Source organism: Sprattus sprattus, assembly GCF_963457725.1.
Source record: "Sprattus sprattus genome assembly, chromosome: 15".
Classification (NCBI taxonomy): Eukaryota; Metazoa; Chordata; class Actinopteri; order Clupeiformes; family Clupeidae; genus Sprattus; species Sprattus sprattus.
The window spans coordinates 14,347,814-14,360,138 of NC_137913.1; the positions used below are offsets into that span (position 1 = coordinate 14,347,814).

At 44.5% G+C, this 12,325-nt stretch overlaps 1 protein-coding gene across 4 annotated transcripts in view; it reads right to left on the bottom strand.

The window, feature by feature from the left end:
- Positions 1-711: 711 nt before the first annotated feature.
- The window catches only part of LOC308376632 (transcription factor 7-like 1-B), a 47,749-nt gene continuing 36,135 nt past the window's right edge, over positions 712-12,325 (bottom strand). For 2 of the 4 annotated variants that reach the window (XM_080853040.1, XM_080853038.1), the window contains exons 5-12: positions 9,106-9,241; positions 8,498-8,600; positions 8,211-8,294; positions 6,005-6,145; positions 3,775-3,934; positions 3,222-3,329; positions 2,869-2,920; positions 712-1,595 (exon numbers count right to left, since the gene is read on the bottom strand). In XM_080853040.1, coding sequence (XP_080709166.1) covers positions 1,105-1,595; positions 2,869-2,920; positions 3,222-3,329; positions 3,775-3,934; positions 6,005-6,145; positions 8,211-8,294; positions 8,498-8,600; positions 9,106-9,241 — 1,275 coding nt within the window. In that variant the 3' untranslated portion in view covers positions 712-1,104. Of the gene's footprint in view, positions 1,596-2,868; positions 2,921-3,221; positions 3,330-3,774; positions 3,938-6,004; positions 6,146-8,210; positions 8,295-8,497; positions 8,601-9,105; positions 9,242-12,325 lie in introns of all 4 variants that reach the window. The other 2 variants (XM_080853039.1, XM_080853037.1) reach the window with 1 other exon arrangement.

Genomic DNA, 12,325 nt, shown 5'->3' on the forward strand with positions numbered 1-12,325 from the left:
GGTCGTTGTTATGGGACTTTACATTCCAGGAAGGAACAGATGTCTATTATTTTTTTATTTGTATTTATTTTTGGCTGCAGATTTTGTTGCCCTGGCAGAGTTCCCTGCTTTCCAGTGTGGTTTGCCTAAAATTCAGCCCATTAAAACATGGAGCCTTAACTCCCCTGAAATATCAGCAAAACGTTTTTCTTTTTTTTTTTATATATATATATATATATATCCTAATTAAAGTGCTTGAGATTGAAACGAAGTGCAGCACTTTACGCTGTGGTCATTACACATTGGGCACAACTGACTGATAAACAAACTTTGGAAATGTCTTTTATAATTACACAACATGACTTGACATCCCATCCACAACACAACCCACACATAAAGAAACTCAATCTCTTACCATTCCAAACCTGTCTACTCTAGACAAAGTCTGAAGAGCTCTGTTGAGTTCTTTGTTGATATTCTGATGTACTTCAATTTAGCCTTAGTCCCAACGGTCCAATTAAATGCTATTGGGTAACATTCAATGATGTCTCAAAGCAAATCAAAGACATTGCAAATCATTTACACTCATGCACAAGAATGGAGGTAGCCTATCTGCAGTATAATTAAATATCTACTTCATACAATATCCAAAGAACGAGAGAGACAGGTTTTTAAGAAACAATGTACAATGTTTATTTATCATCAATATCACACTTCAAAATGGAGAGGGTTTGTTGCAAAGGCTGTGATAGTTTGCCAGGACTAGGAATAAAACTCAAAACTAATATTAACCGGCTAAAAGGAAAGAGGTCTTTTTGTTCCTTTTTGTTTTTTTTAAAGAACCTTTTTGATACACATTATTCTTTTATACAAGTAGTTCATTGGATAAATGCATCAAATAAGAAGCCAGTTCTGCTGTAAACTTTACAAAAAATACATTTTGTTTTTCGTAAAGAGAGGCAGAAAAGGAGGTGATCAAATATTGACCGATAATATTTATTTCCTTTTCATTATCAAAAAAGTTTTGACCTAATGGCTATTTAAAAAGGTAAAAGCAATATACAGCATTATTAAAAACCAGAAAAGGGAGAAAATAAAAAAAAGAGAGAAAGTCGCTTTTGCAGTTTATTGATGTGATTTGGTTACCAAGGACAGGGGCTGCGTCTGGAACAGGGCGTGATGGGAGTGAAGTGCGGCTTGGTGGTACGGGGAGGTCGGAGACAGCAAGGAATGGTGCAGGGAGGAGAAGGGGATTGGCCGGGAGAGGATGGGAGGAGTAGAATGGCTGCTTGAGGTACCTATAGGGGGAGAGATGATGCCGGAGTGAGAGGAGGAGATGGAGGAGGAAGGGGAAGATGAGGATGCTGATGAGGTGTGCCTTCCCGGCAGCGGGAAGTGAGAATGGTGATGATGGGAGCCGCGGTCTGGCTTGGTGGTGAGGGACAGGGGCTGGGCCTGCTCGGAGTGGGTGGGCGCCGGGGCGGCCGGCGAGGCCAGGGCAGCCGAGGGCGTGGCCGGAGAGTCCAGCATGCTGCCATGCGACGACGCCGGGCTATCGATGGTCTTATCCTGCGGGAGGTACTGCACACACTGTTTCTTGCTGCGCGCTGAGAAATCTGGAAGAGGAGCATGGGATAGAGGGGGAGAGGTGAGGTGGAGAAAAAAAAAATTAGCCGAGCAGTTCCACTTTCATCAACACTGCAACTGCCCATTGCAACGGATAACCAGAGGTGGGAAACTTCAGATTCACAAAAAAGAGAAGTCGTCCACACTAGTTTTCTGAGTGGTTCTGGTGCTGAAACCATATGGTTCTGCCTACTGGCACAACTCCTCAACCAGAAGGTGGACCAGAAGAATAATATCAGCTGCCATGATGCACGGGTGGAGGAAAACATGGCAGTGCTTGTGGACCTGAGGACCTGAAGTTTCCCCACCTCTGCAGATGAGTAGCCCCATCAACACACACAGTGAATGGTGGCAAGCCTTTAACTAGCTCACACAGCTCATGGATGGGTGAATGGGAGAGGGGTCCGGTAACTTATGCAAACTGTCATTCCAATACCAGCGTCCGATGTTTCACAGCTAACCAGAGTAGCTGCTGTGATCCACTTTTAATACGGGACTGCCAGTCTGCATGGTACACAGAACCCTTGTGAGATACACACTGTGTGTGTGTGTGCGTGCGCGTGTGTGCATATGTGTGTGTGTGTGTGTGTGTGTGTGTGTGTGTGTGTGCGTGCAATGGAGTGACGTGAAAGCATGCAAGTATTCAAATGACTCCAGAGGGCTTCTTTGGAAATGGACTGAGTCGCTGGGGAGGTGGAGAGAGGATGGCCACTTTCACATATTTGACTGAGCTACCTGCACTCACCCTCAGGCATGACTGCCCGCTGTTAGCACTGAATCTCATAGGCTGCGTGTGCCCCGGGAACGCACAGAGAAGAGAGCGGTTAGCAGTTAGCTAGCAGTAAGCCAAGAACAAAAGACAACTGAACGGGGGGGGGGACAGGGGGACGGGGACGAACTCGATCTAAAAGCCGGACTCAGATCAGTTCCTGTCTCTGTTCTCCCTATCAGATGGTGCAGTGGGCCAAAAGCACTGTGCATAGGGCGGTTAGGCCAATGGAAGAGGGGCAATGATTTGACTCCAACAGTGTGGAGTGTGAAAAATCAGACTCAGTATTATAAAAAATAATAATAATAATAATGAGATTAGATACACTTTACTAGCTACTAATATCCAGGATTTCCTTAATGGATTACACTGAGTTTATGTAAGCACAGTTTGCACTCTTTAAGCTCGAGTCTGCCGTGAGGGCAACCAAGTTCACCCCCTTAAAGGAAGTTCAGCCCAGTACTGAGGGGACAGACAGTAAAGAAACCTCTTACCCTCTGGCTTTGGCTCCGGCTTATTATCTCTCTTCCTCTTTTTCCGCTTGCCCTGCAGAGAGACAGAGAGAGAGAGAGAGAGAAAGAGAGAGAAAGAGAGAAAGAGAGAGAGAGGTAGAGAAAAACAATTAGTAAAAGCGTGAAAAAATATAAACTGAAAAACAGTCAATGCGACCTAATGATAATGTCTAAAAATGGTAGAAGAGGTGTTTGAAAAACTATATGCTAAAGAAGTACTCCCTGAACTTTTGCTCTTAAAGTATACATGCCATACTTAGAAAAGGTAAACCTCGAGACAAGCTAGGAGTGCTGGAGTGTGTTGATGTGTGGCGTGTGTCCGTGTGTGTACTCACGTAGTTATCTCGTGCCGACCAGCCTGGGTACAGCTGAGAATGCAGTTGTCGCTCTTTCCTCGCCAGCTCGTAATATTTGGCCTGCTCCTCTCTTGATAGCGAGTGCCACTACGGATGTAAACAAGGCAGCAACAGTCAGTGAACAAACGATTATACAAAGACAAGCGTGCACTAATCCACCGCATACTCTCGGCTGAGCCCTCTCCCATCACGCTCCCTCTCTGGCACATGGAAAGCACCCACATATTAGGCATACAGTTTTACAGGCATACCCTTGCTCACACACAGCACACATTCCAGATAAGACACATATATTGGCTCACTCTCACTCTCACTCTCACTCTCACTCTCACTCTCACTCTCACTCTCACACACAAACACTCACACTCACACTCACACTCACACTCACACTCACACTCACACTCACACTCACACTCACACTCACACTCACACTCACACTCACACTCACACTCACACACAACCATCCATCTGTCCATCACATGCACACACACTTCAGACATGACAAACACTCTCTCCAAACTTGACTGCGTACCCTTCTGCCCAGGATCTGGTTAATGGCGGCGCTCTCCTTCAGAGTGCACTCGGCGACCACCTTGGCCCTCATCTCTTTCATGTAGAGCATGAAGGCGTTCAGGGGCTTTTTGATGTGCGGCTTCTTGTCCTCCTCCTTCTTCTGTGGCCCCGGCGACCTCCTGCTGAGCAAACAATCAACAACAACAATCAACAACCCGGTCCCATGGAGAAAATAGAATAGATAAAGTTTTATTACAATTTATTTGCATAAAACTAAATATGGAGTTTATAAATACATATACATACATATATATATACTCCATATTATCCATTATAAAATGACAATTAAGGCTTTTATATACGCTATATATAAGCTATATATATATATATATATACAGTGGTGGCCAAAATTATTAGAACACCTGACAGATCTCAGAAAAATTACCTTTTTTTTGCCTGCAAAACATGATTTAATTTCATAATGTTCATGAAACATGCAGATGGCTGTTCTGAGCACAACAAATATCTGATGAAGTGAGTCCTACTGTTTTTATCTACTTTTAACTTTAATATGTGGTACGTCCACCTTTTGCAGCAATTACAGCAGCACATCTCTCTGGCATAGAGTCAATATATTTCTTGAGAACTTCAACACTTATGTTATCCCATGCCTTCTGCAAGTCAAGCCAAAGGCTTTCCTTGGAATTTACAATAGATCTGTCGAGTTTATTTTCCAACTTGCCCCGAATTTGCTTGATGGGTTTGAAGTCCGGCCTTTGAGAGGGCCGGTTCATCATTTTCAATGTTCCAGCAGATTCCTTGTCGCCGGTAGTTCAGGCAATAGTTAAAATAATGTTTAGGGTCATTGTGCTCTTGGAAAATAAATCCAGGCCCAATAAGACGTCTCCAAGAAGGAACTCCGTGCCTCACCAGAATGTTGTGGTATACTTTTGTATCCATGATGCCATCCATTTAGCCAAAGTCACCTGTTCCTGAGGCTTAAATTGCACCCCACACTATAATACTACCCCCTCCTTGATTAACTGTTGGCAAGAGACACTTTTTTTTATATCTCTCCCCCTCACTTCGTGGAACATTCACGCTTTGCTTGTTGCCAAACTATTCAAACCTGGACTCATCAGTACACAACACTTAAACCAATCTTTCTTTGTCCATTTCTTGTGTTCTTTTGCAAATTTCAGGCGTTACACTCAATTGTTCTCTTTCAGTAATGTTTCTTTGCTGCTATTCTGCCAAAAAGTCTTCTTCTCCCAGTTTCCGACGGACAGTTCTTGAAGACACTGTTGCACCATTAGTCATTGTGATGTTGATTTCGTCACACAGTTCTTGTTAAGTCTTTCTTCGGTCCTGAAGACTGAGAATTTTGAGATGCTTCACTTGTGTGTCTGAGAGTTTCTTTTTGAAACCTCTCCCCTTTCGGTTCTCGTGCCATGGTGGTCTAAAGTGTACTTTACAGTGCTTGGACTGCATCTCAAGTCCTTGGCTATGCGGCAGTAACTCCAGCCAGCATCCAAAAAAGCCTTTATTCGAACCCGTTGCTCACTCGTTAGCTCCTTCTTCACCTTAGCCATATTCAAAGAGCAACATGTGCTTCAAGACTGCTTCTAGAGGCTTTGGATCTAAACCATTTGGTGGTGTGGCCTCAGTGACAAAACCCTGATGTTACCAATCACTTAATGAGCAGGATAGGCCTTGTACATTCAAAATAATCGCCAAGCTGTGTCCTAAGACTCTTGCATAACCATCAATTTCACCACAATAACACCTGACAATGATTACAAGTAATTTGGCTTCTTCTGTGCAGGAACATGATTGTGTGACATTGACAGTGAAATAGGCCTAGCTTGTTTTTGTTCGGAAAATTACCTAAATCTCATTATGATGGCTCTATTCTATGGTTTATAGAGCATAATGATGACTTTGTAGATATTTCATTAGTTTTTAGGGTATTTGAATGGCCAATTCAACAAAAACACCTGAAAACTCTTAAATATGTCTAGTGTTCTAATAACTGTATATAAAATATAAAAGCCCCCCGGGCATGTAATGTCAATGGTGGACAAGACCGAAGTTCTGAAATCTTCAGAGTGATTTTACTAGGTTAATCCTTTATATAGCCAAAAGCAAGAGATTGGTCTATAAGCAAAAGATCCATTCAGAACAAACAGGCAGAGCCAGACAGAGAGCGAGGAAAGCTGAAGGAGAGGAGGGTGGAAGAGGGTACTCACGAGTGCGCTGCAGAGCTGAGGTCACCGTTGGGCTCCTGTTTGATGGTGGGCGAGACGATGGCCGGGTGTGGGATGCCCGTCTGGTGCAGGCTGTGGGGGTGGTGGGCCATCATGTGTGGAGAGAAGCGGCTAGACACCAAACTGCATGGAGGACAGGAGGAGAGAAATGTCAGAAAGGATTTAGTTCCTCAGTGTGTATCTGGTAGAATATAGCACAATCAACACCAGGTTAATGCATGTCATTACCAGGGAGAACTCGAACTCAGAGAAAGTAAACATTTTATGTACTATTTAAGTTTCTTTGGATGCTATCATCTACTCAGTAATTGTAAATGTACATGCAGTCCTTTGCCATGTCTTGTCTTTGCAGAGGAAAAGGGCATTAAGGCTGTGAAGTAAAAGCATGATGGGCTCCAGGTCCAGACACAAGAGTCCAGCGTGGTTGCCTCACCACCAGCCATATGCGGAGACTAGACCCCTTTGTCTTTTGTCTCGGGCGAGTTGTTGATGTCAACATTAGAGGGAGAGGCCCAATGGGCTGTCTAGACTAGAATAACAGCAAAAAAAACGCTACGACTTTCAGATTTAGTCCAAATAAAGACTTCATCAAAAGACCCTTTATTCTTTATTCCATTTCACAGATGGGGACGGGGGATGGAGTGTGTGCGGTTGCCACAGTTACGGTGGGGAGCAGACACCTGAAACCACTTTCCCCTCCTGTTTTCTTTTTTTTTCAAACCACGGAAATGTCTTGTACGGCAGCCTGAACAGGACGCCTTCAGATACCAACATGCTTCTGCCAGTTTCCAGAGGCCAGCACAATGGGGCATTGTCATTAACGACCATCTCAGCCCTGATCACAGACAGTGGACCGGCCACACTGAGCTCTGCAAACAGGGAGTACTGACCACTTGGAGCAGTTTCAGCACAGATAACCATATTGTTTGTGGAATGATTATATATACCACACACACACACACACACACACACACACACACACACACACACACACACTGTATATACAGTTAATGAGATGTCTATTTCCATGTAGGCATTCTTGAGCAAAATCCTGATTTTCTTAAATATAAGAAGTGATGCTAACGGAAGGATGTCTGTGTGTTTGCCTTGTAATTTTGGTCAAAAGACTTTGAAACATTAATCCACAAAACTAAGGCAAGTATGTATTTCACTACTTCATCAATAATGAAAAAACGGCCTTAAAGGGAAGATAAATAAATTCAGAAGTGAACAATGATCTCACTATTTCGGTTATTTACTTTGAAGTCTGCCCTTTCTATTGGGATACTCCAGCATCAGTACACACACACACACACAAACACACACACACACACACACACACTCTCTCTCTGAGTTCCCAGAGAGCTCTGTTTTAATATTTCAGGTCACACACACACACACACACACACACACACACACACACCGGAAGGTCCTCTACAAATCTCTCCAATTTGATTGCAGCTGCAGAGGAAGAGATCACATGGGAACTTTCACTTTTCAGAAATGGTGTGATTCCTCCTGATCATCACACTAGGCTTTCATCTAGTGTGTTTGTGTGAGAGAGAAAGAGTGTGTGTGTGTGTGTGTGTGTGTGTGTGTGTGTGTGTGTGTGCGCGTGCGTGCATGACACACACATGTGTGCTTGTGTGTGTAAGAGATACTCAACATTCAAGTCAGACCAAAGCTGGTTTCCCACAAGAATTGAAGCGCACCGTAGGAAAGACAGCGGTGTTATTGCATGAGAGAGCAAACTGCCTTCTCCTGCAGGCTACACCGTATGGCCAACACACACACACACACACACACACGCACACACACACACACACACATCTATAACACACACACTCAAATTCAAGCACGTAATGCTTTTTCCCGGCATCTGTGTTCACATACACAAACCCCATCCCAGATCAACACATGCCGCGGTCACATTTCACGCCTGGCTGTTCAGCCACATTAGGTCCCTGTTAGCCGTGAAAACAGGGAGGAATGCGCTGCGATCCTCTCATAGCTGAACACGGCCCAAATGGCTTGGGTTGCTTCCCACTTCACGCCTTTTAATTCCTGCTCCGAATTGCCGGCTGATAAATCTGAATCGAGGCTGCAGCCGGGTGCAGCCGTCCGCTCTGCAACCTGTGTGTGTGTGTGTGTGTGTGTGTGGTAAGGACAGGCGGGGAGGTGGCTGTACCTGGACATGGAGGCGTTCATAGCCAGGGCTGGATATGGGTGCCGGAACCCCCCATGAGGGATGGAGTACATGTGCTGGCCCTGTCTGAGAGAGCAGAGAGGGGCAGAGGATGAAGGGCTTCAGATTATACTACAGGACCGTGCATTAGCATGTTCACAGTATAGAAACCCAGTCAACATAACCATAACATTACCTATTGGCTAAGAAAGACAGAAATCAGTAAATATAAATGAAGTTTAAAAGCACAGGAAATGGCAACATGACTGTAACATGTTTTAATGACTCACTGTGACATGAGCCATCCAAGGGGGTGGGCGATTTGCCCCACGGCTCCAGGAGACAGGGGGTAGTATGGGGATAGTTCTGAGGGGTGAGGGGTGCGTGGGATTCCTAAAGGGAAACAGAAGCGAGAAAGTCAGAGACCAATAGTCTGATTTTATAGAAAGAAAAACTCAAATGAAACACCCCCTTTCACCTGATCAGTGTGCGTTCATGTCCATACAACAAAGGGACCAATCTGACCAGCCTATATTATGTGCCATTACAAACTTCTGTGCAGGTGTACAATACGTTTGGGTCTATGAAGGTGGTCACTGGCCATTCTGAGTTATGGTGTGTCTGTGTGTGTCTGTGTGTGGGTCTGTGTGTGTGTGTCTGTGTGTGTGTGTCTGTCTGTGTGTCTGTGTGTCTGTGTGTCTGTGTGTCTGTGTGTCTGTGTGTCTGTGTGTCTGTGTGTCTGTGTGTCTGTGTGTCTGTGTGTCTGTGTGTCTGTGTGTCTGTGTGTCTGTGTGTCTGTGTGTGTGTGTGTGTGTGTCTGTGTGTGTGTGTCTGTGTGTGTGTGTCTGTGTGTGTGTGTCTGTGTGTGTGTGTGTCTGTCTCGGGCCCGGTACGGTACCTGTCTTTGGGTCGAGGATCTCTGGGGAGAGGTGTGAAGGAGAAGTGCCGGGAGGGAAGTGGTCGTTGCTGTAGGTGATGAGCGGAGTGAGGGGGTGCACATGGTGGGCGTGCTGGACCACCGGAACCTTGTTAGACTGAAGGAGTAGCAGGAGAAAGATGGAGGGGGAGGAGGAGAAAGAAGGAGGAGAAAAATAAAAAAGAAAGAAAGACAGGGAGGAAGAGGAAGAGCATCCATGGTTAAAGTACATCAGACAAACCATTTCACAAAAGCACTCTGTGAGAACAAACATACAAGCACATGACTTGACATTGATGGACTACAGACCAAGAGTCTGCAAGGGTGCAGTGGGTTTTCAGTCACAGCTGGAGGACTCAAGACGGTAAGTGGTGCTATGGTTTCTGGTAAACAACCAGCCTGTGTGTGTGTGTGTGTGTGTGTGAGTTAGAAAGAGAGAGAGACAGGACCCCATGATGCAATCTGGACCGCCACCAAGGAACACTGCAAGATTGCTCTGGCCTGCCAAGAACATTACTGCCCATTACTGCAAAGGGGAACTGTTTGTTCAACCCTACAGGCAAAACAAGAAGGGTTGTGGAAACAGAGATCATACCAACATAACCTTGATCACACATAATCTACTTACACGTACAAAGACCACTAGCATCTAGAGCTATCAGACGTTTCAATCGCTCTAACAGCGTTGATAAGATTTGCTCTGGATTATATTCACAATATTTGAGGTTTGAAATGCAACTAATGTGATCTCCATAAATTTAGTTCAGCATCATCAATGACAACGTTGATGACATGCTGTTGAAATATTCATTCCCAAAAGCTGGTCTGGCCTTCAGACGCTCTGTACTGGGTCGGATTCAAAAGACAAATTACTTTTTGACTGGGCTTTCTTCATCTTGTTTGTTTCTTGTCGTCTCTTGCCTTTTTTCTTTCTTGGAATTCCCATTAAGTTGTGCCAGTGATTTTTTACGGTGGGGATTGTTCATCTCCAGGGGAACCACAGTGCCCTGACACTGACACAAGCAGGAGCCCAAGCCTTGGAGCCTCGTAACAACTCCCTACATCACGTCGGTGATGCTGATACGGATGATGATTGATGATTTGATATGATGATTTCCGCGACAAACAGACTGACTGGACTCATGAGTGTGTGCATACGCTTCTCAGTCAGTCAGTCATTCAAGGAGAAGGACAGGTTTGTTTAACAGGCGAACGAGACTGTTTTTGACCAGAGCTTGCCAGTGCTGAGCAAGACTGAAGCCGGGACGAAAACATAGCAACTAAAGCTCTCAATTCCCACCCCTCCCCATAAATAAAAGATTAAGAGGTAAACAACAGCCTAGTGAAAATGAATGACGCAACTGCTTTATTGAATAAGAAATGTATCCTGTTGGTACTTTCAAGTCATCCATTCTGGATATGTGAAATCTATGAGGCGGATAAAGTAAGAGAGAAAGAGTCCCTCCTATGGCCTTGGCTTTTGTGTTGACCCGCTGTGTCTGTGAGCCTCAGTGCATCCATTTAAGGACAGTGTTCACCAATCCCAATTGTTGTGATTAGCAGTGGGCTTTTTAGATTTCCTACAGTCCTACGTGAGGGGAGAAAAGGCCTCCCTCCCAAGGTTCATCACTCCCTGACCTTTTAGCCTTGGCAAACTTGTCATCCTTTTTTCATCAAAAGAACTCTTCTCTTCTCCTTTCAGGAGTCCTGTGATCATTATGAAAGACACACACACACATACACACAAGTATGCACACACACGCACACACACACAAGCGCGCGAGCGAGCATGCTCTCACATGCACTCGTACACACACACACACACACACACACACACACACACAAAGGAAATCAATGCGGATCTCGTCTTAGTTGAGAGACCTCGACTGTGAAGCGAGCTCTCTGCAGGGAATATGCAACATAAACATGTTTTTTTTTTTTCTCATCCCCCCCTCCTCTGGTCGAGCTTGGGCCGAGCCTTTGTGCCACTGCATCCAGGACTTCCTCGACTCGCTTGTCAAGGTAAAGGTAAAGAACAATCTCCTGCATTATGGATGGCGCACGATTCCAGTCGGAGACCCCGGGACCCGGGTGCCAGCGCATTTTGGGCAACACTTCAATAAGACTAGGAAATGATGACCATCAATATTTAATGACTTTGAATACACCAGTCATCACGCGTTAGCGCTCAAACTGATTCTGAAGTTTGGTAGCACCTATTCCGGGCGCCTGGACCAGAATTTCAAGCAGGCTTGGGGTGATATTCACACAAATCAACTAGCGCCTGGGGAGGAAAGACTGGAACATATATGTTGTAGACAGCACGGGAAGGGGAAATAAAAAAAAATAAAAAAGGTCTGGCTTGCAGTTCACCAGCATAAAGTATCTGTTCTGGGACTATGAGAAGCATATGCGTGCAGTATAGATTATATAGATGGTCATTACAGCAAGACATTTGAAGCAAAACAAGTCAGACCACGATTTTCCATGGTAAATATAATGGAGGACCAGACTGCTGTAGGATCTGATTAGGGTTTTTACCTCAGAAACCACTCACTAAGGACTATACACAAAGTTGTATATAGCCAGCACAAGTTAGTCAGAGAGGAGCTGCCTACAACAGCTGGATCAAGTTTCACTTGAGAAAATAAAACAAGTTTAACTACCGTAGTGTCCATTATTCATTTTTTTCTTGTATGTTTCGTTATGTAATTTGCCCTAATTCAGTCAAATTGACCAACGTGGCGTCATGATCCATGAGCTGGATGTAACAAGAAAACCATGTGTAACAGAAGCCAAGATTGAAATTAAAACAACATGCATGTGCACGTGCCCGGATGGAAAGACAGAACCTGGAACCAGATGGTACATACATCACAAGGTATATGTATACCACTGCAAGCGAGGGGGACAGACAGACAGACAGACAGACAGACAGACAGACAGACAGACAGACAGACAGAAAGAAAGACATAAAGGAAGGAAAGAAAATATTTCAGTGATAAGGATGGGAAACCCATAGTAAGAAGAGAGGGCTATACCTAGGTGAGAAATCATAATTCTCCTTATAATGATTAAATATGGTTTCATGAAATTCTCATAATAACTCAAATAAATAGAGAATAACACGAAAAAGGTCAGAGAGGACAGAAAACATAAAGACCAAGTTCCATCCTACAGACCAGGAAACTAAAGCGCCACA